Source organism: Oryza brachyantha, chromosome 3 (assembly GCF_000231095.2).
Source record: "Oryza brachyantha chromosome 3, ObraRS2, whole genome shotgun sequence".
NCBI classification, from domain to species: Eukaryota; Viridiplantae; Streptophyta; class Magnoliopsida; order Poales; family Poaceae; genus Oryza; species Oryza brachyantha.
Genome location: NC_023165.2, coordinates 28,666,686 through 28,691,437, shown reverse-complemented (window position 1 = coordinate 28,691,437; position 24,752 = coordinate 28,666,686). Strand labels below are relative to the sequence as shown.

At 42.6% G+C, this 24,752-nt stretch overlaps 5 protein-coding genes across 5 annotated transcripts; 1 reads left to right on the top strand and 4 right to left on the bottom strand.

Annotated features, from left to right (window-relative positions):
- Window positions 1-103: 103 nt before the first annotated feature.
- Window positions 104-761, bottom strand: LOC102721534. The gene has a single exon (XM_015835405.2). The coding sequence runs from the start codon at window positions 643-645 to the stop codon at window positions 415-417; it is 231 nt and encodes a 76-aa protein (XP_015690891.2). The 5' UTR covers window positions 646-761; the 3' UTR covers window positions 104-414.
- Window positions 762-1,798: 1,037 nt separating this feature from the next.
- Window positions 1,799-5,760, bottom strand: LOC102721256. Its single transcript, XM_006650779.3, has 6 exons — window positions 5,090-5,760; window positions 4,027-4,241; window positions 3,175-3,400; window positions 3,020-3,105; window positions 2,431-2,522; window positions 1,799-2,348 (listed from the first exon to the last, which is right to left on the bottom strand). The coding sequence occupies exons 1-6, from the start codon at window positions 5,504-5,506 to the stop codon at window positions 2,095-2,097; spliced, it is 1,290 nt and encodes a 429-aa protein (XP_006650842.1). The 5' UTR covers window positions 5,507-5,760; the 3' UTR covers window positions 1,799-2,094.
- A 5,183-nt stretch (window positions 5,761-10,943) lies between these two features.
- LOC102720968 (GATA transcription factor 15) lies at window positions 10,944-12,484 on the bottom strand. Its single transcript, XM_006650778.3, has 3 exons — window positions 11,962-12,484; window positions 11,751-11,864; window positions 10,944-11,642 (listed from the first exon to the last, which is right to left on the bottom strand). Exons 1-3 carry the CDS (start codon window positions 11,980-11,982, stop codon window positions 11,370-11,372), a joined length of 408 nt encoding a protein of 135 aa, XP_006650841.1. The 5' UTR covers window positions 11,983-12,484; the 3' UTR covers window positions 10,944-11,369.
- Window positions 12,485-14,693: 2,209 nt separating this feature from the next.
- Window positions 14,694-20,119, top strand: LOC102719576 (pumilio homolog 24). Its single transcript, XM_006651922.2, has 17 exons — window positions 14,694-14,936; window positions 15,034-15,087; window positions 15,642-15,703; window positions 15,811-15,892; window positions 15,991-16,114; window positions 16,447-16,530; window positions 16,714-16,828; window positions 16,988-17,138; window positions 17,239-17,451; window positions 17,626-17,697; window positions 17,880-17,930; window positions 18,023-18,073; window positions 18,159-18,266; window positions 18,342-18,506; window positions 18,945-19,019; window positions 19,314-19,549; window positions 19,681-20,119. Exons 1-17 carry the CDS (start codon window positions 14,727-14,729, stop codon window positions 19,808-19,810), a joined length of 1,983 nt encoding a protein of 660 aa, XP_006651985.1. The 5' UTR covers window positions 14,694-14,726; the 3' UTR covers window positions 19,811-20,119.
- A 115-nt stretch (window positions 20,120-20,234) lies between these two features.
- On the bottom strand, window positions 20,235-21,917 carry LOC107303818 (dnaJ-related protein rsp1). The gene is made up of 3 exons (XM_040522552.1): window positions 21,584-21,917; window positions 21,415-21,482; window positions 20,235-21,039 (listed from the first exon to the last, which is right to left on the bottom strand). Exons 1-3 carry the CDS (start codon window positions 21,771-21,773, stop codon window positions 20,527-20,529), a joined length of 771 nt encoding a protein of 256 aa, XP_040378486.1. The 5' UTR covers window positions 21,774-21,917; the 3' UTR covers window positions 20,235-20,526.
- Between the last annotated feature and the right edge of the window lie 2,835 nt (window positions 21,918-24,752).

The window sequence follows — 24,752 nt, the reverse complement described above, 5'->3', positions numbered from 1 at the left end:
GGATTGCATTCGTTCGCTGTACTAAAAATCTGAAAGCATCTACAGCATGATACTAGTATCGGTACTTCATTTTTTAAAACTAAAAAAATATTTAATACTTAGGACATGGCAAAGCTGGGCACATTTAGGACTCTGGAACACAGTAATTTTATAGGAAACCATTCAAACCCTGTGAAATTTCTCCAAACGGAATAGCCCTTAATTAGTTGATTGATATATAATCTCTCGATACGGCATGAACATGAACATGAACATTATTTGAAGTTCTTGCATACGTTACCACAAAAAAAACTCGTAAAAAAAGTAGAAAAAAAAACTGCATCGAAAACCTTTACAAGCGTCAAAATGTCACGATGGTCAAAAGCACCTTGCATGCATGGGATCATCAATTCATCCCCGCCGTCGCCGGCGGCCTCACCAGCGGCGGACGAGGCGATCCTTGATCCACCGGAACCCGCGGCGGAGCGACGCCTTGACCCTGGCCTCGACGGCGTAGGCCTTGTACGCGGCCACCCTCCGCCGGCGCTTGGCCTCCGGGTCGCCGGACCACCACGGCGTCGACGACGACGACGAGGGCACCGTCCTCTCGTCGCCGTCGCGCGGCGGCGCCGACCCACCACCCCTGAACTCCTCCAGGTCCCTCATGCCAGATCACAACGTGTTTGGTTTAAAGTTTTTGCAGTTTTGGCGTTGCAAGAGAGCCTTGGCTGCTTGCATATATAGCGAGAGAGAAGAGAATCGATGAGGGGAGAGTTTGAGGCCGGCCATGACGGCTCGCCCAGATTAGGCCTGAAATTGTCGTCGTCGTCGTCGACTAGTGCTTGGCAGGTTGCTACGAGTAACACCTGGAGTTAATTCCCACTAACCTTTGCAACCCTCTAAAACCAATAATAGTTAACAATTTCAATTTATTTATTATGTTAGTAGATGATGCACGCCGTCCCATTGTTTTTGTGCGTGCAATGTTGCCAAATCACAGGGTGCTTCTAGCCGGACTCAATTCTGCTACCAGTTTAAAAACCGCTCACACGCAGCATCTCCGGATTTCATAGAAAATGTTCATCAATCAACAAAAAAATAAAACCCAAATAAAATTTATCAATTTTTTTTGGGTTTTCTAATTGAAAAAAAGGGTATGTATTATTGATCCGGTCTATAATAAGAAGACCAAAATTTGCGTTTCCAATCGGTTCTGTGATCCATGGCTACGAGTGATTACCGAAATGGGCTCATGAGCTGCAGTTGAATCCCTAGGCTTAGCCGCTTATGTGGTGATCTGCGTGAAATATGATAATGCTTGCAGGAGTGGAGGAGCAGTCAGCAAGCGTGCCGTCCCGCAGCTGTGATTTGGCGGGCAAAACCGTGTGGTTGGCACTTTGGCTCCTGGCTGGATACCTCCCTTCAAAGCCAACCAGAGATCCGCTTGTTTCCGTAGCATATACACGCAGAAAGTTTAGAGAAAACATCTTTTCTTTTTCATTGGAAGGAATGTACGACGCACAGAAGAAATTGATCCATCGTCTCACTCTAGGTTCTTCTTTTCAGCTTTTAGACAAAATATAAAAGATTATCTTATTTTTATAATAGCTATTTAATGGTGTAAACGATAAAATTAGCTATTACAAATTTAAAAATCTATTTAGAAAGGTAAGATGATAAATTTCTATATAAAAACTCTTCGTAAAAAATGCACCGAGAAACATGCACGCAGAAACTAGTAAAAGTCTAGAAAAAACCAAGTAAAAGAAAGCTTGATCAAAGGTACTCGAGGTAAAAAAGAAACAACAAACACATGATGTTGTCTGATTCTAACCAAAGAATTCTATATTCTTTTTTTGCTCTTTTCTCTTCTTTTAAGTTCTACAAGTCTCCAATTTTGCTTTCCATCTTTACTCACCCACAGAGGGTTACACCTACACCGCTAGACCAGAGGACTTATTGGAGACAGGAAAAAGCTAGCATGTAGGCTGATACAACCCTCGCCACAAAGAGGGCATACATATCATCATACTCTATGTGCCACAGGCAGATGTTCTCAAGCCTCAAGGCGGCTGAAATTCAGGCGGCAATGTTTTGCTAACAAACATTTACAGTCTATCTCCACGTACCAGAACGGGAGACAAAAAATCGGAAATCCGGATGCTCTACTTGTACGCAGCTGAGCCAGTTGCCAGCCTCCTCCATCAGCGAGGTGTGGCGCTGTCCTTGAGTCCCATCGGATGCCCAGATGGAGCTGCGAAGTTTGTAAGATGCCAGCCCAAAGGCAGGCAACGATAGTTTGCCGGTAGCATTGGCACGGCGACTGATGCCACCAAAACCAGGGCAAGCAGGTGTAATGGAATCACTATCTGCAAAAAACAGGAATGTAAACAATCTATGCAGGATGTAACCTTTATAATTCATTAGGCAATAGAAGGTAAAACTATTTACCCTTAGAAGGTGTGGCTAGGCAATGGAATGTCAAGAAACAGGCATCAAGGTCTTCCAACGTCGGTCCTGTTGGAATTCTATATATGGGGTACCTGCAATGGGAAGCATGAGGATGAAACCAGTAATGTATAGAATCATAGCAACACTATATTAGCAGTGATGCTCTTCTACACAGATTGTATGGCGTGCTAAATTTCAGCACAGTAGGCATGCCTGTTGTCAGGCATTGCAACTGGTAGGCATCCTCTGCATGGGCCAGCACAGTTGGCAAACGTCATTACTCTCACCGTTGCAACATCATCATTCTAGTACTTATAAATCCAAAACGCTCTCTACAAAAAAGGAAATGCAGTATTGCGGCACTCAACTATAGGCTGTCAGACATTAAGACATAAGCTGAGCTCACCGCGCATAGTCTAATATAACCATGTTTAAAGAAGAAACAACATGAAAACATTGACTTCAAAATATTTCTAGCAATCCAAGTTCAAAAACAAGATCCACATCTTATCAATTGAAATGAATACACCTCACAATCTTAACATGGAAGTAGAAAAGGAAGAAATAAAAGTAGCATTTGAAAGCATACCATGCAACAGACATCCAACTGGATGGCAGCAGATCACAGCTTTTGAATGCCTTCAGAGCTGGAAATCTACTAGCAAGAATTGATACCTGAAGGTCATGCAGAATAAGATTATGTGCACAAAATGTTATAACAAGCATGGGTTTGGAAACACTCACTTTCTCTGTCAGAGGTTCTCTACAAAATGGGGGATCCCTCTCCAAATACTGAAATATTGGAGAACTTGCAGGTGTATAGCCATCAGCATCATCAGTTTGCAAGTTACCATTTGCCATCCCATGTGTAGCTTCCACGGATGAGATTTTTAATCGGTCAACATCAGTTTCACTGCTACTCTCACTGCTAGCATCCAGGTATTCCCCATCACTTTCATCCCCAAGGCGCCTTAAGTAAACGAGAAAATTAGTAGAGAAAATTATACACTATCAAGGGATCACCAAGTTAATAAAAGCAACCCTATTGAACATGTAGGCTGTTCCTAATTATCTTCGCGATGCTCGCTATGCCTAGTAGAGATCATCTAATAGTAAACCCATAAGCTCACCATTCTCAGTCGAATACAGATTTAATTTTATTTCCTTATTTACATATATTTTTGTCAACCAAGACTTCTCTGCAAAAGCACATTCCTGAAGCTTCAGGAAAACATGAAATAATTCCATATAATAGAGCCCAGGAAACCAACTGAAAATATTAAGTTGAGGAATTCCTTATCTACCCTATTATCTTGTCTAATAAAATCCATGCATCAAAAATTTAATTTCATATAATTTGGCGCTTTAAAAAACTGATATCTTGAAGCAATTCCTTACTAGTTTATTATTATTTGGCGAAGTTATGGAAACATATGAAAACTGAAAGGCCTATATAAACCGAGGCATAATCAATTATGCAAGCAAAGCGACCAGCTAGACATGTTAACCTATAAATGGTTTTTCTCCAGAATGATTGACCCAGTAAAGTTTTTTCTTTCAAAGTCACAAGCTTGCATGGGAGATAAAGATTGCTACCTGGTTCTTGAAGCAGATCTTGATGGATCTGCATACAGCTGGATAGCAGAAAGATATGGCACATAATACTGTGTTACAGAGTCGCTGCCATTTAACAACAGGGGAACACCAGCTCCAAAAGCACTCCACTCTCTGAAAAATTCCCAGAGATCTTCAAGGCAGAAGTATGGTGATGCATTTGTAGAATCACCAGTCCTCCACATTTTCAAGCTCGTCTGCAGAAGAACAAAGGGATTATGACCAAACAACAGAATAACTAGCACCACAACAAGATAGCTGGTTACTTTAATAAAAAGTTACTTACTTGATCAGAAAATATTCTACATATATCACTGCAAGGTTTAATAATGTCTCTCAAAATTGAATCTAATGTCGTTACATCCTAAATCTGAGTGGTGTGCAGACAAAACACCTAGAGGCTATGAGTTGTAACAGCTGCATTAATTTTCCATGTACTCCCTCCGTCCCATAAAAACTAACCCCTCCTAGGTTTAGTTTTTATGGGACAGGGAGTAAGGATTATGATTTGCCAAAAGTTGTAAAGCCCAGAATAGTGCTTAGAGCACGGATAAACCATGCAGTTCTATTGAGTTCTAAATGATGTACCCATGTGTTCAGAAAAAATCATAATTTGGAAATCTTTCACATCAAGGCAGCACGTCTAAAAAATGGCTCGCATCAAACAAAACAAGGATCTTCTCTTCCTGCTTTCAAGAATAATTGCTGCTTCAAATCCACGATTAGTATCATTAAGCATCTTAAGTGGTTGGTGACTATAAATCATCAGATCCTAAAAGCACCAGTCAAGCGTGAATTCAGAAACATGAACAATTCTGCCGAATATAAATGGAATGTTTTACCAGAATATTTCGTTTTCCTCTTAACTACAGTATCAAACTATTTCATCGATCCTACAGGAAATGATCAGCATTCTCCTTTGTACTCACTAGCTACACATATTCACTACAGATGGAAACTAAAGTATTATGTCAAAATTCGTCTGTTCCTCCTTGTATCATCAATCTGCAAGTAACTACGAAAGCAAGCCTCACTCGTAGAATACCTTAGGCAGGTATTGGAAGGGAACGGAGGGAGTGGTGGAGGTAAGAAACCTCTCCAAATTCCCACCCTCCTCCACAGCCGCCACATTCACGTCATTCACAGTCGTGGCAGTGGCCGTGGATGCCACGGAAGGCTTCGACGACGTCGACGAGGAGTCATCCGAATCCACACGACTATCCCCATCCGCCAGCACGCCCGCGGCCACCGGAGCCGGCGGGGCGGCAGCCTTGTGCCTCGCCGACCGCGGGGACGGCGACGGGGACAGGGAAGGGGAGGTGGGGCTCCGCAGCCGCCGCTGCTGCTGCTGTTGTTGCTGCTGCTGCTGCTGCTGCTGGCGGCGGGAATGGGGCGGCAGGTAGAACCGCTCCACGCTGCTACGGGAGGAGGATGAGGTGGCGCCGCCGGAGGACCCCGCCATGGCGGCGGCGGCGGAGGGGGGGGGATCGGGCTAGGGTTTTCAGGGGATTCGGGGATTGGGATGCTTAGGGTTAGGGTTTTGGTGGCCTTTCCTCTTTTTTTTTTTTTTTAGAAGAGGAGGGTTTGGATCTGAAGAAGCGAGGAGAGGAGGAACAGGCGCAAGCGCAACGCAAGAGTGACCGCACTCTCTCCACTCTGCTGTTGTTGCTTCTCCTCTGCTGCCTCTCCGCCTCCCGTCGCTACTGCAGGGGGCCAGCATTGTTTCTCCCGTTTTTTCTTTTCTTTTTTTCTCTACCGGTGATAGCGTCCATATCACATGGATTTCGTTCTTGGAAGAATTTTCGTAGCACGAGTATTAAGGAGAAAGTAAGATGAACTATGATTCTAAACTTTCTCGCGTATGAAAAAAAAGATACTATAATATAAACACGATGTATGTTTACGGTGATACAAAAGAAAAATAATATTGCTTGGAATTAGCGTGTCTTTTCATGCTAGACGAAGTAATAAGGTCCTAACAAAGAGAAAATTTATTATACCTTAGCAAAGACGTAATTTTTTTTCTACGAGACGAAACAATAGTATTGCATAGCAGGAAGGAGAAATTTGTGGTAACTTATAGAGTAGCTTTTTCGTTTCAACTTTCAACGGTATGGATATGAGTAATGAGCAATGGCTACTTCTAGCACAAAAACGAATGTTAAAGATGAGAGCAATGTAGAAGACGACGATTATAAACTGTGGAGCCTATCCAACAAGACAAGATAGATTTAAAAGCGGCGGTTAACTTGTTTCAAAGCAGCCGCTAAAAATGGTATAGCCATGAATGCAACCCTTGGACGGATGTTATTGCCACGTGGATGGTATAGTATTGTGTTAAATGCTATGGTTTTATAGTATTTAGTTATACATTTAATGGACATATTTGCAACAATACTACTGCTTCAAAGCTTTTATATTTGCACTATGACTACACATTCTTAATTTCTCTTACTAAATTTGTACTAAAAATCAATTTACCTGAATAGGAGTAACATAAAATCTAGAAATGCTCACAGCATGATACCTCTGTGTTTATAAAAATTTAGTAACAACGAATAGTACATATAGTCCTTTCCTTATATTTGCATGAACTATTCACATGCAAAATCATCTCAACCGACGGAAGGGGCAATGAGATCGCACTTGTGGTAAGGAGGGGAGGGCTAATAACTCGCTAATGCTATAGAAGTTAGGAGGCCAAGAAGTGATGGCTCCAATAATTTTTCATTGGGAGGTCCTACACTACATTACAAAATTTCATAACATAATAAAATTAATATAAATATGTAATTGTCGCTTAAAGTATGACATATATATAGTAACAATAATAACATTATAAATCCACATTTTGAGTCTAATACTTGTGCAGATAAAAAATCAGACGCCTGACGGACGAAAGGCATGCTCACAGCCTGCCCTACTTTTGTTGATTTTCGATGAAAGATCAAAGATTATAGGTATTTAATGGTATAAACAATGAAATTAACTATTTTAGGGTTAAAAAAATTTAGAAATATGAGATGATGAACTTCTATATATAAGCTTTTAAAAAGAATCATATCGTTCAACTATTCGAAAAGTGTGCGCGTAAAAGTTGAGTTAAAAGTTAAGATTGATATGGGGAAAAGCAGCTTGCTTATGGCGTAGCAAATGCACCTATGTATGTATACATGTAAATTTTAGTGGTGTCCAAAGTGAATTTTCTTATAAAGCACTTATTTGAGCTACGACTTGATTGCACCATCGCATTCGCTACTCTCAGAGTGTGAACTTCTCAAGCAAGGGATCTATAGACCCCCTTTTGTTTTTGGCCTTGTGAGTGTGAGTTCGGTGTTTGGTGAAGACGTGGAGAAAAACACAAAGGCGAGTCAATTATATAGGTCTGAGTTGAGTGAAGACTGAAGATGTAATACCATACTCATGTAGGTGTTCGTACGTTTGGCGGGGATATATAGGTTGTGCGAGTTGGAGTTCCCGCTTGGTACAAATTTCCTTCCCTACCTCTAGATTTCCGTTGTCTATATTACTATTATCTTCTCTTATCCCCCGGCTACCGCCTTGTGCTTGTCATCCTTTTATGGTGCTAAGGGATAGCATAATGACCCTATTATGGCTAATGTATGTGCTACTATAGGATCTCATTTACTTTGTCATGGGCCTCGTAGGAGCGTAATTAATCTGCATGTCTCTTTCCTATTGGCAAGACGTGTGATAGAACTAACAACGCCGAAGGCTAGGGAGAGTCGGATGGGACCCTATCAACCTTTGCGAGTCATGTTTCTTGGACAAAGACATGGCTGGTAGTTCCTCATTCATGCCATTGAACTTCTGGCCAGTGATCCTCACTAGTCGGTGAGAATATATAGCATGTGATCACTAAGCAAGGACAACGTTGCATATCACCATCATGATATAGAGTGACGATGATGATGGGACTGAGAGGGCCTAGAGGAGGGCACCTCTATTTTCCACGCCTACCTAAAGAATGACAAACACCCTTTCCTTACACTCAGTGCGATGTGTGGCAAACCATACCTACCGCAACATGTGCATGGCAGGCACCGTGTGTGCCTAACATTAAATATGACTGTTGAGGAGCTCCCAAGCCTTGCAAACCTCTTTAGGTGGGACTCCTCTCGGGACACAGTGGAAGCACCACGATGGTGGGTGTCGGGCTACATGAAAATGAGCTTGTTCTCCTAGGAATGGTCGTGCCTAGGTTCTAATTAAGGCACTGCAAGCCGCTGCGAGAGAACCCTAATTTCTATATCGGTAATAATGATAATTAAATGTTTAAAAATATCTTATACGATTTTATTTTCATTAATAAAATGTGTCTCAACAATTAAATTTAACGTTTCGCGCATGACAAACAAATGTTTCGTTAGAATTCGACTACATTTCACATTTTAAGGTTTTATGTTGTAATGGATCTTTGATATGTTGCATATAGTGTTATTTATATGTTTCAATAAGTATTTTTAAAAGTGTTTTACTAGTTTGTTTGATATGTTATACATGGTGTCCTTTAAATGTTTCAACAAGTTTTCTTTTTTTCGTTTTATCGGTTACTACTTGATGCTATTTCACATGTGATATAAAGTGTTTCAGTTCTAATTTGGTTAAATTATTCAAAAGAAAATATCATTTAAAGCTTGTAAATAGAGTGTCAATGCATGCTTGTAAAAAAGATGCTAACCTGTAACACCTGTTGTGTATAAAAAGAGGGGACGGGTCCATTACAAAAACAAGCGATATGCATTACAAAAGTAATACTGCCATAGAGGTGTACTTGTTTTTTTTTTCTTTTTCTTTTCAAAAACTAGGTGCAGATTACTTAAAGTGAGAGAAAAATACAAACATACATACACATACAATAGCATCCAGATTAGGAGAACGTCTGACTTTTTGTGTTTTATCGAACACCCAAAATAGTCGCGTCCTATTTTCTCTCGCTAGAGGAAAAACAAAAACATGATGATGATCACATCGCACGACAGTAAAACCACGCGCGCAGCAGTCGACGAGCATCGGAGATCGCGAGCAGTAAAAACCGATTTTATTTTTCACCCTCCACGCCACGTGGAGTGCCGCCGTCAAAGGGGCTGTCCATCCATCGGTAGCGGTAGAAAGAAACTAACCGATCATCTGTTAGTTCTTTTTAAATAAGCAAACCGATATATTTATAAAAAAATAATTTAGGAATCAATTTTTTTATAAATATTATTGGCAAAGCATTATTAGCCTGGCTCTAACCGACCATCTGTTAGTTTTTTTAATAAGCAAATCATTATATTGAAAAAATAATTTATGAATAAAACTTTTATATAAGTATTTTTAGTGATTTGAAAATAAGAATTAAAAATAAAATATAATAAATATTATAAAACTAACTTTAAATTTAAAATTAAAAATTCTAATTATAAATAAGTATAATTAGAAGCGAAATAATAATGCCTTAAAAGCCGTGAAAACGGGCGACCCATGCCATCTCACTGCCGAGCTCGCTACACATGGCCAGCACGCACACAGTCACTCTATACTCACACTGACACACGGACGGACGGCGACATGTTCATGTGGCCGGCACACACGCACTCTCGCCCTCGCCTTCATCGCTTGCCTGACTTGCCCATCCTCTCACCTTGACCCAGCCAGGAGCTCAGTCACCTCGTTTCTTTCCAAATCCACTCAATGTCAGTCTCCCCACGGAGAGAAAGAAAGCAACGGTCTCCACCCCCCCTGGTCGTGGTCACTGTTTGTTTCCACATTTGGCCGGAGAGCATCTATCTCAGCCAACCTGATGGATGTCATCAAAAACCCATGAGAGCATGTACAACAGCGCAACAGCAGACTATGTCAGCTATAAGTATATTTTAGGTTATAGATTTATAGTCAGCTGTAACACAGACTTCAAGATACATGTGTGTATGACAGGTAGACTGAATGTTAACTGTGTAGTATATAACTATGGTATAAATTAGCTATTAAGCTGACTATAAATAATTTATAGCCAGCAGTTGACTATAATATTGAACTTAGCTCTAAAACATGCACCAAGGCATCATCGTCAATTCATCATCACTCGGAATGTAGCACTAACAACAATGTTACTCACTCACTTGTCACCATCTTGAACACAACAACAAAGGGTTGTGACCGGTGTGTTTCTTTTTTTTCTTTGTTTCCACAAATAATTCAGATAATCCACAACACCACCAAAATCATAGCCCCCTTGCAAGTTGCAAGAGAACAAAATGGAACATACCAACCACCAGGATCACAAGATACCCACAAGGCATAACCAGCACTGTTATTGTTGACACCAGTCCATCCTTCATATCCAGAGACAAAGAGGAAGCAATCAGAGGATCCCCATGGCCATTATTGTGTCACCTTCTCAAAGTAGAAACACACCAAACTCCTCTAACAAAGCCTGGAGCATCACACACCATCCATTCCTGGCAAGCTACCACTACTGCTAGGAGTAGCTGGTAGTAGCAGTAGCAACAGCGCAACAGCAAAAGACCCTGATCACAAACACACTTGATGATGGAGAAAACACCTGGGGGTGCTGTTGACTTTTCCCTTCCAGGAAATAGCTTGGACGTTGACCTGACTATTTGGGCTTCACAAGACCTCAAATAGAATGATACCATTTGCTCCAAAACCCAGAGCTGAACACAGCAAAACCCAACACATCTGAACATTAAGCGGAAACAACCATGGATGAACACATCATTAACAAACAGATCAGTAGATCCAAGTGGCACAGCAGCTGAAGGAGCAAAGGCCACAAGTAGTGTACTGAGCTGCACAATCAACCATGCTGTCATCATCAGTAAGTAGTCCTAAATGAGTCAACACAGCATAGATCAAGCAAGAGACACGATTTCCAGCTGAAAAACTGCATTACTTGGTGCAGATCCAGGATCTACTTACTCTCTTGCAAAAGAACAAGAGGAACAAGATGGATCATAAGCTCTTCTTACATTGCAACGTTACACGCTCTACTAAAACACTACTAGTAACATTACATCTAGGCAAGAACAAGTAACAGGGACAGGAAGAAGAAGGAAGAAAGAAGAACAGCTACTACATCATCATCATTATTAACCTGGCTTCCACTTTGATCGAACTAATTAGCTGGGGAAAAACTAAGCAGGGGAAAAAAGGGTAGAGATCTCAGTCTCTCCGGTTGAGATCATGTGCATGTTAGGCAAATCACTCTTCCATGGCTCCCATGTCAAAGCTGCCTTTCCTCCTCGGCTTCTTGCTCTCTTTCTCTCTCTTGCTGTTGCTACGGGTAGGTAGGTGGTGGCTCAGGCGTAGATGACGCCGGAGGAGAGGGCCATGAGGAGGATGGCCGCTTTCTCCTCCTCCCCGAGGCGTCTCCTCCGCCGCATCCGCCGCCGCTGCTTCAGCACCACCTCCTTGCCGAACCCGCCCATGCGGAGGTCCACGGTCACCCCCTCCCCCCTCTCCCTCTTGGACTTCTTCTTCTCCTGCCGCTCCGCGGCGCCCTCGCCGGCGTCCAGCCCCAGCGCCTCCCGCCTCTTCTTCCGGTACCGGATCCCGCAGGCGTTGCACAGCGACTGGATCAAGAAGGAAAAAAAAAACAGATCGGACGGATCAGCCACCGATAACGCAGGCGAAAATGCACAGATCGAGAAACGCAAGGGCAGGAGCGGATCGGATCTCACCTTGGGGCCGGAAGGCCCGCCGCGCCAGAGCGGGGTCTTGGTGGTGTGGCAGTCGGTGCACGCCTTGGGCTCGCCGGAGGCCGTGCGCTCGCCCGGATCTATCGACTCACTCCCCTGCAGCACAGATCGAGCGTCAAAACCCAGCGGGTTGAGACCCAAGAACGCCATTCCAGCCACGGATCGAGCCTAAAACCCACGGATCGGAGCTCACCTTCTCGACCGAGGAATCCATCTCCGGCGCCAGGATCGGCGGATCTAACACCACGGAACCAGCACTCCCCTCCTCCTCCTCCCACGCCTCCCCACCTCCCCGCTCCACGGCTCCACGGCTCCCGCACACCACACCACACCCCCACACCGCCGGGGCAGACACCCCCCCCCCCCGCCTCCACACGACGCGCCGCTCGATCCGCGGCGAGCAGATCTAGCAATCCAGCTAGCTGTTCCCGCCGGCGCCGGCTACCACTGGGCGGCAGCAGCAGTAGGGGTTAAGGGGCGGGAGAAGCAGAGCGAGTCGAGGAAATGGTGGTGGAGGATGAGGTGGTGGTGTGCGAGTGAGGGAGGAGAAGAAAAAGGGGGAGCGATTTGGATTTTAGATCTCAAAATGGAGGAGGGAAGAGGGGGGCGAGTGGAGGGAAACAGAAAACCATGGAGGGAAAGCTGGTGAAAAATTGGGGCGTTTTATGTTACGCCTAGGCGCACACACGCTCGTCGCTCTCTAGGGTTGTTTATGTCTGATGAGTGCAAGTGAGGTTGTGGTTTGGTGAGGGAAGATCTAGGGAAGAAGGTTTTAGGGAGCGTTCAAAACCGACCAACCCAGAAAACTTTTTTTTCGTGCGCACGTTTTTTAAGCTATTAAGCGGTATATTTTTTAGAAAAAAGTTTTATATAAAAATTGTTTAAAAAATTAGATTAATTTATTTTTCAAGTTTATAAAAGCTAATACTTAATTAATTATGTGCTAATGGCTTTCTTCATTTTACGTGCGCTGATTAGACAATTTAGACACGTCACTTGCGAACGGTGCCTTAGGGGTTGTTTAGATGAGGCTAAAATTTTTAGCCCATATCACATCTAATGTTTGGATAATAATTTAAAGTATTAAATATATACTAATAAAAAACTAATTTTATAAATGAGAGCTAATACACGAGATTTTTAAGCCTAATTAATCCATAATTAGCAAATTGCACTAATCATGGATTAATTAGGCTCGTTAGATTCGTCTCGCGAATTAGTCCAAAATTATAAATGAGTTTTATTTATAGACTATATTTACTATAAATATTTATAATAAATATCCAAATATCTGATGTAACTAGGGACTAAACTTTAGCCCCTACAAACAAACTCCTAGAACAGCCAGGATGGTGGAAGGATCACCCATCACCTGAACGGTCCACGTGTGTTATGTTATCTCGTCTAATTTCCGCCTATATTATCATATGGTTTATATAGGATAGGTGGGTAGGTATGTATATACACGGATAGATGTATATTTTATGATGAGATTATGTTGTCTTAATTACTTATGTTGTGAGCACTTAAATAAAAGATTAAGTCGTTGTTGAATCGACGTATAAATTATAATATATACATAATACTATTTTCTAACGCCTGCAACCTTATAGGTATATGTACGGTTCAAATATACATTTTGATAAAATCGGCGATATAATATTAAAGTATCCATTGTCGAGTGGTTTAGCGATAAAGCTATTGAACTGATGTTTAATTTATAATAACTACGTACACGTGTTACTATTTAGATACTACCAGTAAACATCTCTTTATACCAAACATGTATTTTTGGTAAAATCAGCAACACAACGTCAAAACATCTCTAAAATCATGATAACCACATTATATTCGTGAATCTAGCAAGCTTATCCTACATGTGTATATATGGATTACAGGTAATTACCCAAAATTAATCCATAAGTTGGTTTAAAACAGAAACAGATTACGAACACAGTTTCAAAGGAGCAGAAACATACACATTTTATAGTTGTAAAACCATACTCCAAACCAGTTAAATTCCTCCTGTGTCCCAAGCACAAGAACGGTCACCTGGCAGATCGATAGCCCGTACTACTACTGGCCTACTCCCTCCATCCCAAACAAACCAATTCTTCGGTTTCCGTGTCCAACGTTTGATCATTATTTTATTTAAAATTTTTTTAGAAAATTAGAAAAAAAAATTAGTCACACGTAAAGTACTATTTATGATTTATCATATAATAAAAACAAAAATATCAATAAAAAAATTTAAATAAGATAAAGAATAAAAAGTTATAGGTAAAAAATAAAAAATTAATTTATTTTGAAACGGAGGAGCAGCAGTCTGGAGTCGCGGCGGCGGCGGGAAGCCCAGCCCTTGGCCGGAGTCCAGAAGAGACCGGAACAGCAGCAGCAGCAGCAGTGAGCAGGCGAGGGGGTGCGCGCGCGTGCGGCGTGGAGGCGTCGACCGTTGCCGCGGGCACGTCCACACACGCGCGCGGCCGCACCGCATCCGGCCGACACTAGAACCCAAAAAGGCAGAAGCGGCAGCGGCAGCAGCGCGTTCCGCTGCGCGGCTCCGCGCACCGGACACCCAACTGCCCCAGCTCCTCCCGCCGCCACGCGGACCCGTGCTCTCGCGCGCGCTGTTTGCTGTTCTGCGAATTTTTCACGGACGCATCCCATCCGTCCGCGCGAATTTCCCCACGCCCGCGCGCCTGCGTGTGGAATGACCGCCTTGCCCCTTTGACCGGTCAGATGGGCCGGCCCGGCCCAGCCCAGGTAAAGCTTCTGGAGGCGTCTCTCTCTTTTGATCGGCCCAACTAGGAGCACCACGTGGGCTGAGTTTATGGGCCGGAATTAGGCCCAGCCCATGTTAGCTCGGTCTCTCAGGTGTATAAACCCTAGCCGTGTCCGAGGAGACAAAAAAAACCCTCGTGTTCATCCATCCGATCGCTGCCTCAGTCTCAGCTCGCCATGGCCGGCGGCGGGGGCGACGTCCAGAGCCCGAGGAAGCGGAAGCGCGACGGCGCGGGGAAGCCCAAGGCGATGGCGAAGGGGGCAGACGACGGGAAGAAGCGGAAGAGGCCCCACGATGCCGACGTGGGGCATGGCGGCGGCGGCAGCGGCGAGGTCAAGGCGAAGAAGCAGCCGGTCACCGCCAAGGAGAAGCGCCTGGCGGCTAAGGTATCGTTGTTGCTCGCCTGTTTTGTAAATTCTAATCGCTGGAGCATGAGCTCGCCCAAGGCATTGGAGCTGAACTTGGGTGGTGTGTACTGGACAGGAAATGGCAGAGTCAAGGAAGAAGAAGAGGAAGCAGAACTACAACCTCGAGAAGGTAATTTTGGTCTCTGCACGATATGTTTCAACATGCAAGGAAATTTATGCTTACGAGCCAGATTGATTCCAGGACCAACTCTCGTTATGCTAGGCGTATTTTTTTATTGCATTATAATCAACTGGAATAATGGTGGTGTTGAGGGTTTATTTATTTGGATAAATGTTCTCACCTATACGAGGATTCCTGTTTGCTAATTTTGTTTAAAGAGTTCAGTTTAATTTTTTTTACTGCACTAGTTGATCCTTGATACTTGGATAAGGAGACCCTACTCTTTTCATGGTTATGTGACACAATTTTGATCTTCATTATTGGAAATATGGCATGGCCGCATATGCTGTGATTTCATTCTGTTATACAGTGACTCTGCTTGAACCTTTTACGCTGGTAGGGATACTTCTTTTCATGAACCCTTACATCTGGTAGGATACTTATTTTCATGGGAATAGCTACAATGTCATGTTCATATGTACATTCTGTACGGTAAGCACCGTGTGTTGCATTCTTTTGTCTCATTTGCATCTAGTTTACTGATTGTAATGAAATACTTTCAGGAGCTTACTGTACTATGGGAAAAGATGAGATGCCACAGCGTAAGCAACTCAGAGAGATCTAAGTATGCATTATATCAACTTTTTATGCGTTATAATTTTTGAGATCATAGACTAACAAAATCCCAAGCAATCATGTTGATAAATGATTCTTATTGTTTGAACTATCCAGGTTGGTAAGTGAGGCTCTCCGTAAAATGGATGGGAAATATTTGGAAATTGCTGGTTCGCACGTAACTGCACGTGTTTTACAAGTAAGATGTTCAGATGTATTGTATGTCAATGTATTACATTACATATAGTGCTTCAGATCATTTTTCCTGGTTTTCATGACAACTGTTTATTTTGGCAGACATGTGTGAAGTGGTGCTCACAAGCAGAAAGGGATGGGATTTTTGATGCCCTGCAACCTGAGCTGTTAACTCTTTCTCGCAAGAAATATGCTGTTTTCCTTGTAAAGAAGCTCATTAAGCTAGGTAATAGGCATGTTCTTTTCAGAGGTTATAATTAGCTGATTATCCTCACGCGAAACAATAAATGTGATTAGCATATGATTGATTAAGAATAAACTATTAAAAAGTTGGGATAACGAATTTATTTGATTCTTAAAGAAACTTCTATATAGAATTTTTTTCACACGAAACTCATCATTTAGAAAGCGTGCTAATGGATATCGAGGGAGTAGCTAATATTATTAGGTAGTTTAGAACGGGGTCGATGTTCTCTATTGGGTTCATACATGTCAATGTTTCTTATGGTTTGATATAACTTTTAGATTCATTAACATACCTGTTGATTGTGATTGCAGCCACTAAAAAGCAGTTTGAATGGTTCATATCTTCTCTTCATGGTCGTGTTGCTAAACTTCTTCGTCATACTATAGGAGCTTCAGGTATATGGTACTTATATTATCATAAGAAATGGCTAGAAACTCACTATTTTCTTGTTATTTATTAGAAGCTGCGAGATTCAATGGTTGTGTGCAGTTTTTATGCATTTGTTTGTGTTTGTATTCTATGATCATATTAAAGTAAATGGTAATTTAACATATTAAGATCCATCCTTTTTCTTTCAGTTGTTGACTTTGCATATCAGAAGGCAACACCGCCTCAGAAAAGAAGGCTGTTGTTGGAATTGTACTCTACTGAGCTTCAGCTCTTCACTGACCTCACTGGACAAAAAACCCACAGGTCATAATGCTAATCTTGTCGTGTATCCATTTTAAAATTCTCTTGTTCCTTTACCTGCACTGTACACTTACTGAATAACAGTTGTTTTCAGTAAAGATAAAACAACTGTCTGCAGTAAGTGGTTTCTGCATTTTGCTAACATAAACTCCTTTTTTTCAGTTTGTTAGACACAATTTCCAACCTTGGACTACAAAAATCATCTGTCCTGCAGTATATGACTACTGTGATTCATCCAATTTTGGAGAAAGGTATTGTTGAGTATCCTATAGTGCACACAGCCGTGTTGGAGTATTTTACAATTGCTGACAAGGTAATACTATCCCATTCATGTGTTTGGCCTATCTTTACTCTAAACGTGCCCTTTTTGGTTTGCCATTATCACACTATCCTATTTATGCTTGTTTCTGTAGACCTCAGCCACTGACGTGATTCGTCAATTTATCCCCCTTCTTACACAAGGATCATCTGTAACCGATGGAGATGAACCATCAGTTGCCCCTGAATTACAAAAGAAACTGAAAGCTAAGAAGAAAAGGCTGACAGAACCACTTCTTGTTCGAATCATGAACACAAGAGAAGGATTAAAAATAGGAATCGCTTGCCTCAAGCATGGAAGTGCAAAGGTACATTATATAGTTTATCTCATAATTTTATATTGAATTAATACCTTTCTAATGGGACAATGAAGTAGTTTAGTCCATTACTTCTCTGCTTTTTCCTGGTGTGGAGATTATCTTCATAGTTAAAATGAATGTGGTTTCCTTTTAATATTGCATTAATAAGTTATTGAACTTCAGGATAGGAAGAAGATCATTAAAAGCTTGAAGGGGCATATTATGAAGCTTGCTCTTAGTGATTGTGGATGCATCGTAAGTATTGCCCATTTCCGTACATCATCTTTTGCACCTACCGCTTGATGGAAAATATTATGAATACAATTATTATCTATGGAAGGATTTTTCTTTACTACACAAGATTTTGTTTATTTTATGAATTTAAGTTCAAGCGATTCACACAAGAATGTACTGATATGCTGTTTTTTCTCCTTCAGTTTCTTATTTCCATTCTTTCCATTGTTGATGACACCAAGCTTGTTACTAAGGTTTGCTAGCTCCAGTCTAATATTTGCCCTGAGTATTATGCTGCATTAAAAGCTGTATGAAACATTGACAACTCTTTTCTTTGACTTGACAGATTGTAATTCAAGAGCTGACAAAGCATTTGAAGCAGCTCATTTTTGACAAGGTAACTGGGCAAATCGAGCTTCTGATATTTTCGGAAAATAAATCCCCAGTACACTAATATTAATGGAAACTACTTGATGAAACAGAATGGAAGGCGTCCATTGCTGCAACTACTTCACCCTCTATGTTCACGTTATCTGCCTCCAGCTGATATGGCTTGTCTAAACTACCGCGTGCCTTCTCTTAGTTCAAAGGCAAGTTCTACTCTATAAGTGTTTAGTTGCAAACATAGGGAAGAACTGTGCTATAAATTTTCTAATTTTGGTTAGGATGAAGCTTCCGAGAGTGCTTCAGAAGGTATACCAGAGAATAATGTGGATGTTGCAACTAATAAGGAGAAAGATGGTTCAGAAGGGATGCAGAATGTGTCCGAAAGCAAAAAGGACCCGTTGCAACGGCGACATGAATTGTTGATCAAAAGTGAACTTGCTGAGGTGACATTTATTTAGTGCTCTTTATTTTTTTAAAAAAAGTATTGCAGAGCGATACATTTTCAGATTTATTCTTGCAATAGGGGTAAGATGTGCCTTTTATGGTGCTCATAGTCAACATAGCGTTAGTCAGCTAATAGCAGTATACATGCCTACATGCACATCGCACACTGGGTACACAATTCCATCATGCAGAGTTTTTTTTTTGTGTGTGTGTGTGTGTGAAATGATTCATGGGCACTATTATATATAGGATGGCAAAATGGTGTGGTTGGAATTTTCTTGCGTAAAACTGCATGTAACCATAAGATGATGCTCGTCACAAGTGTTAACTGTATTTTCTGGAGGGCAGTTACAGCTGATTTTACTAAATGTCTTTGCAGCTTATAGCTACTTGTGACTTGAGTACTGAATATGTAGACCACCTTGATTTTTTGTCAGGCTCTCATCCAGACTTGCATTGAGAATGCTGGGGAGTTACTTCGAACAAATTTTGGCAAAGATGTCTTGCATGAGGTGACCTGCTTCCCCCCTCCATTTTGGTTATATGGTAGCAATTTTTTCCATGCCCTTGTTAGCAAGGCATGATGCTCTTTGCTCGGTACCCTCCCTGTTCCTGAATATCTTTCACATTTTTACTGAAGCATGTTTTGGCTAAAGTTTCACCAAATCAACCCCCTTGATGGTATCCTTTTTCTGGAATAGTGAACATGCAATATGCATTCCATGATTATCATCATTGCATAATATTGTTTCATATACTGGTGTCACTCTGACTGAAATTCCATGTTGGCATTTGCTGATCTGAAGGTTGCTGTTGGTGGGGAAGATAATGTTTTGGAGGGTGTCACTGACAGGATCCAGAGCTTGCACAACGCAATAGCATCTGATGCAGCACGCCCGAAGAAAGACACTGAGCATGCCTTTGATAACTATCATTCCAGTCGTCTAATCAGAAGACTTGTGCTTGAATCTCCAGCATTTGCTGCCATCCTATGGAACAAGGCTCTTGAAGGCAAGTGCAAGACATGGGCCGATGGACACAGGTACCCACTAATTTGCTTATCAATATGACCCTGCGCCTGTGTTTCCACAAGTTGACTGCAATTTGTACTCTACGACCCTTTTTGGTCTGCATGTTCTGCCTGATCATTTTGTTTTGATTTTTTTTTTCCAGTTCCAAGGTGGTTGCAGCATTCCTTGAATCGCCAGATTCCAAGGTAAAGGATCTTGCAAAATCTGAGCTGCAGCCGCTGATTGACCGTGGCATTCTGAAAATCCCAGAGCATAAAGCAGTTGAAAAATGAGTTTACCCCCTGTACTGTATCATCTACAGCAATACAAGCAAACGAGACGGACATTCGTGCTTCTGTACTGGACGGTTTATTTTGTAACATCTGTTTTTGTGCCGAGCAATTTTGTCACCTGTTAAGAGAGTAGCAATTGCTATCATCAATGAGTTGCCTGTCTTATGTACTTTTCTAGTTGAACCGCACTTTAGTTTCGATTTAACTGATAAAATTATCGTAAGAGTTTGTCAGTATTTGTTCAATAATTATACTGATCACTTCCGTAACAAATCAACGTCTTCAAGCCGTGACTGATATCTATGAAGATTTTGGGGACTTTAGGATTGTCTGAATTTTTTTTACAGCTTTTAAGGGTACGAATGAAGCAAACTTTAAAATTTGCTGTAGAAAGATCAAGCTTCATATGAAAACATTTGTATGAAACACACTATTTACTATTTAGGTCCGTAAAAAATCAAAAATTTGTAGACAAGAACACGGGCTCAATCACGGTGCTGTTCTTTTGAATAACCTTTGCCCCCTGAATAATGGGAATCCTAAAAAAGGATTTTTCAAACCCTTGCGGATGATCCAAAATCTGGGAAATTCACTGTGTTCCTTTTTTACGTTGCCGTAAAATAAAGTACAGAAAGTTAACCAATCTGAAAAAAATGCAAACGAACGATTCTTTCAGAGAAAGAAGGAAGCTAAATCTGCCACTCGTCAGTTCGTCGTCACCAATGACGCCTTGTTCTCGTCGATCGCTCCGGCGCGGTTCTGATCTCGTACACCGGCGACTCGCCGCTGCCGCCTCTACACTTTTGATCGACGGCGCCGAGATTCTCCTCGAACCGCCAGAACTCCGCCGCCGCGCCGAAGCCGGCGAACAGTGGCGGCGGGCGCGTGTGTGGGTAGCCGGGGAACCGGTGCCGGTCGGACGGGTCGAAGAGCGGGAACGACTGGCGCCGCCGCGCGCCGGCGCCGGCGTCGTTGGCCCTGAGGCAGCTGTCGATGACCCGGCACTCGTCCCGGAGCCGGTTCTGCACCTCCCGCAGCGCCTGCGTTGCCGCAGGCGTCCTCCTCGTCCCGCCGCGATGCTTCCCGTGCGCGCCGCTGGCCGACGTCGCCGGCGCCGCCCTCCTCTCCGCGCGGTGCCTGAACCTGTCGTGGCACGCGGCGCAGTAGCTGGCCGCCCGCTCGTCGTCGAAGGCTCGCCGGCGTGCCTTGTCGGTCAGGCACGCGTGCGCCTGCGCCCACACACACACATTCCGATCGTTGCATCAAAAAGCAGAATCCAAACGAAATCGAAACGGGGGGCCCCTCGCTAAACACCAACGACTACTAATTACGATGCAAAAAAAAAACTATCGCTAATCACACCACGTTTCATCACTGTTACGGTGAACAGCGGCGGATTCCAAGTTTCAAATCGATTTGAAAATTCTGAATCGATCGGAAGGTAAAAAAAGAGTTGAACTAAACATTGAACGAACAAGCTAATCTGAAAAATGAAAGGGGGGGAGGAGGAGGAGAAGAATGGCGCAGATTCCAAGCCATCATTGGGAGTCGGGAAAAGTGGAGGGAAAGGGAAGCACGCGGCGGAGGCAGGAGATTGCTATTACCTCGGAGACGATCTTGAATGCGACCTCCGCCTTGGCGTGCGTGTTCTTGTCCGGGTGCAGCTGCAGCGCTGCATGCCAATGCCACGCCGCACGCGTCAAACCGGAGACCAAAAAAAATACCAAATCAAACCAAATTCGAATCGATCGGCATCGGCGGCGTTGCACGCACCGAGCTGGCGGTACCGGCGGCGTACGGCGTCCTCGGGAGCGGCCTCGGCGACGGCGAGGACGAGGTACCAGTCGACGAAGGGCGGGCGGCGCGGGGACCGGCGCCGGTGCGGGCAGGCGGAGAACGCCGCTGCCGCCGCGCACACCTCCGCCACCACCTGCGCCTTGCCGCCGCCGCCATCCACCGCCATTGCCCCCCACCCGATCCGCTTCACCTCCTCCTCCCCTCCTCCACGGCCATGCAGATCGATGCAAATGCAACTCCACTACTTGTAGCGGAGCCGCGTGGCGTGGCCGCAGTGAGAACGCAGCCGAGACGAGCAGCGCAGCGCAGTGCAGGCGTCGCCGCGCTTCCAGTTATAGTAACCGTTCAAAGCAGCAGATTGAACAGCGTGGATCGCGGCCAGGAGAGGAAAAAAAAAACGTCTCTGAGATCGCCAGAATTTAATTTGATTTTTACGTGGAAGAATTCAGATTCACATTCTAATCGAGAAATGTTATATGTTTTGCTTATCTTTTATGTCTGCGTGAGCAGAACTGCAGATGTGCTGTGTATTTTCTTTTCTTGTCTTTTCTTTTTTTTTTTCCTTAAAAAAGATACAAATAATCCACCGTTGTAGGGATAGTAGATACCAACCCACATGTTCTTCTAATCTTCTTGCTCGAGTGATGCACCGTTCATTTTATCTTTCAGATTATATTACACTACGTTGTCACGAATACACTTGCTAAATTCCGTAATGGTGTTTTTTAAAAAAAGTACCTATATAAATTTCTTATAAATAGTTTAAAATGGCTTTCAACTTTATTATAGTAATAGTGTTATTATAGAATCAAACAATCTATCATCTATTCAGACTAGGTTTGTTCAAACCGCGAGCTAGGCTTCAGGCCAGGCCTAGAAAAAGTCTGACAAAAAAATCCAGACCGAACGTACCCAGAGACTAACATTTCAACAGAAACAAAATCTGGGCTAGGGCATTTAATTTCTTTCCACTGCTATAATAACGAATTTACATATTTGTCATCTTATACGTATAAGAGTGTAAATAGTTAATTATTCCTAATCCAGACTAAAACATGTGGGGCCTAGGTAAGGTGGGTGTCCATCTTTTGACTTATTTTAGAAATAAGCAAAATGATATATTTATAAACGAAAAATAATTTGTGTAGAATACTTTTATATGTTTGTTCTTAGCGATCCAAAAGTCAATATTAAAAAATAAACTATAAAAAATGCATATCAACTCTAAATCTATAGGTTAAAAATTAAAATTTTAGCTTATAAGTATAGGAATAGCAAAAAGATGAGGGTGACAGTGCTCCATCCTTTTTCTATTTGACGATGTCAACTTCTCGATTCACGTTTATTATGTTCGTCTTATTGATAACTTTTATGTAAATATGTAAAAATATAAGTCATGGTTAAAGTACCTTTAATAATAAATCAATTTATAATAAAATAAATACTAATTATATAAACTTTTTAATAAGATAAATGATCAAATATAAACTCAAAACTGTGTTAATAAAAAATGTAGAGTATGTTGTATGGACAGAGGGCTGCAGAGATCAACATGTGCAGCTCGTCTCTGAGACTTGGGATTTGTCTTCTTGCTGCAAACGTCCAAGGCTTTAGGTTGGCCATGGCGATCAAAGTCCTGCTGCTACCGAATTCTGATCTGGAAATGCAGGGGTTGTGATTCAGAATTTGGCCTCTCAGATCATCGTCATCTGAATGGAACCATCCCCCGTTTCTTGGACCAAACAGTGCACACAAATTCAGATCAGCAGAATGAATGGCTGTCAGGTTCCAATTGTTCAGATGGTCGCTGCTATACTGTATCGACAAAACTACAGCAACAATTGGTCAGACCGTTGCAGTTAATAAACTCATGTTGTCAGATGCCATACCAACGAGACTGAATCACCATCACCCGGTTCATACATGCTTAACATACCATGTCAAGAATCTGGGTTGTGTTTTCTGTATCATTTGTGAAGAAACAGAACACCATTGTTGACAGTACATTCAGAAATCACTGTGCTGTTAAGCTTTCAGCTGCCAATTAGCTAACTACTTTCCTTGAGCCGTGAGACCCTGACAGCAATGTCTGTCTCGATTGATCGGCAAGGCTAGTACTACTCTGCTACTGCTAGCACTGCTTGACAAAAGGATTCAGACAAACGGGAGAATGCTTCGAGACTTTCACCCAGCAGCACTGCAGCAAGTTAGGCTGCTAATGCATCGGTTGCCGGTGCAGATTTGTCCACTGCTTGGAGCAAAAAGACTATTTCAATGAGCAATGCAAATGATTTCCGTGTTGCTGCAGATGAAGAATGACTGAACACTACTACTGGTAGCAAGCAAGTATTACTGAATACGCACTGTATCATGTCCACATTACAGCTCGCAATGCCTAACAACAAATGATCCAACACTGATCCTGGACCACTCTTCAAAGTGTGTATGTACACAATCGGTCGCCAATGTGTCTTTTGGGTCTGCCTACTCATCAGTCATCTTTTGGGCTTTTTTTAATAGAAAGTTGAACACGTATTTGTAAAAATAATAATTTGTAAGTAAAACTTTTATATACGTGTTCTTAGCAATATAAAAACAAAGACTAAAAAATAAAATATGTTGAAAAATCTTCAAAATCAACTCTAAATTTAAGGCTGGAAATTCAAAATTCTTATGGCCGAGATTGTGTCGAGATTTATGTATGAACTGTAACTCTATCATTTCTTCTCCACTTGTTGCTCACTCACAGCCATTGATTGAGCTCGCCTCTGTCCTCACCTTTGACCCACGCTTGCCAGTGCCAGAAGACGCTAGTGGTGCTGGTGAGTACCCTTTCCCTAGCTCTTGGCCTCCTCCCTCACCCTCCACTGTCCACTCTCCTCCTTCTCAATCCAGGTGGCGTGCGCCTCGAAACCATTCTTCCCTAACTATTAACTACTATAATTCCGATACTCTCGTATCCAACGCAACCCACCAGAGCTTTCATCCTGGTCCATAGCTACGGTGCTACCATCGACGCCTGCCCATCTCCACCACCCACCGTAGGTTTTGCACTATACCAAGCCGCCCTCACGAGCATCCTATCACTTCCCACCGCCTCCAACCAAGAAACCCCTATCCAAAAGTTTTCTACCAAAGTTCGTTC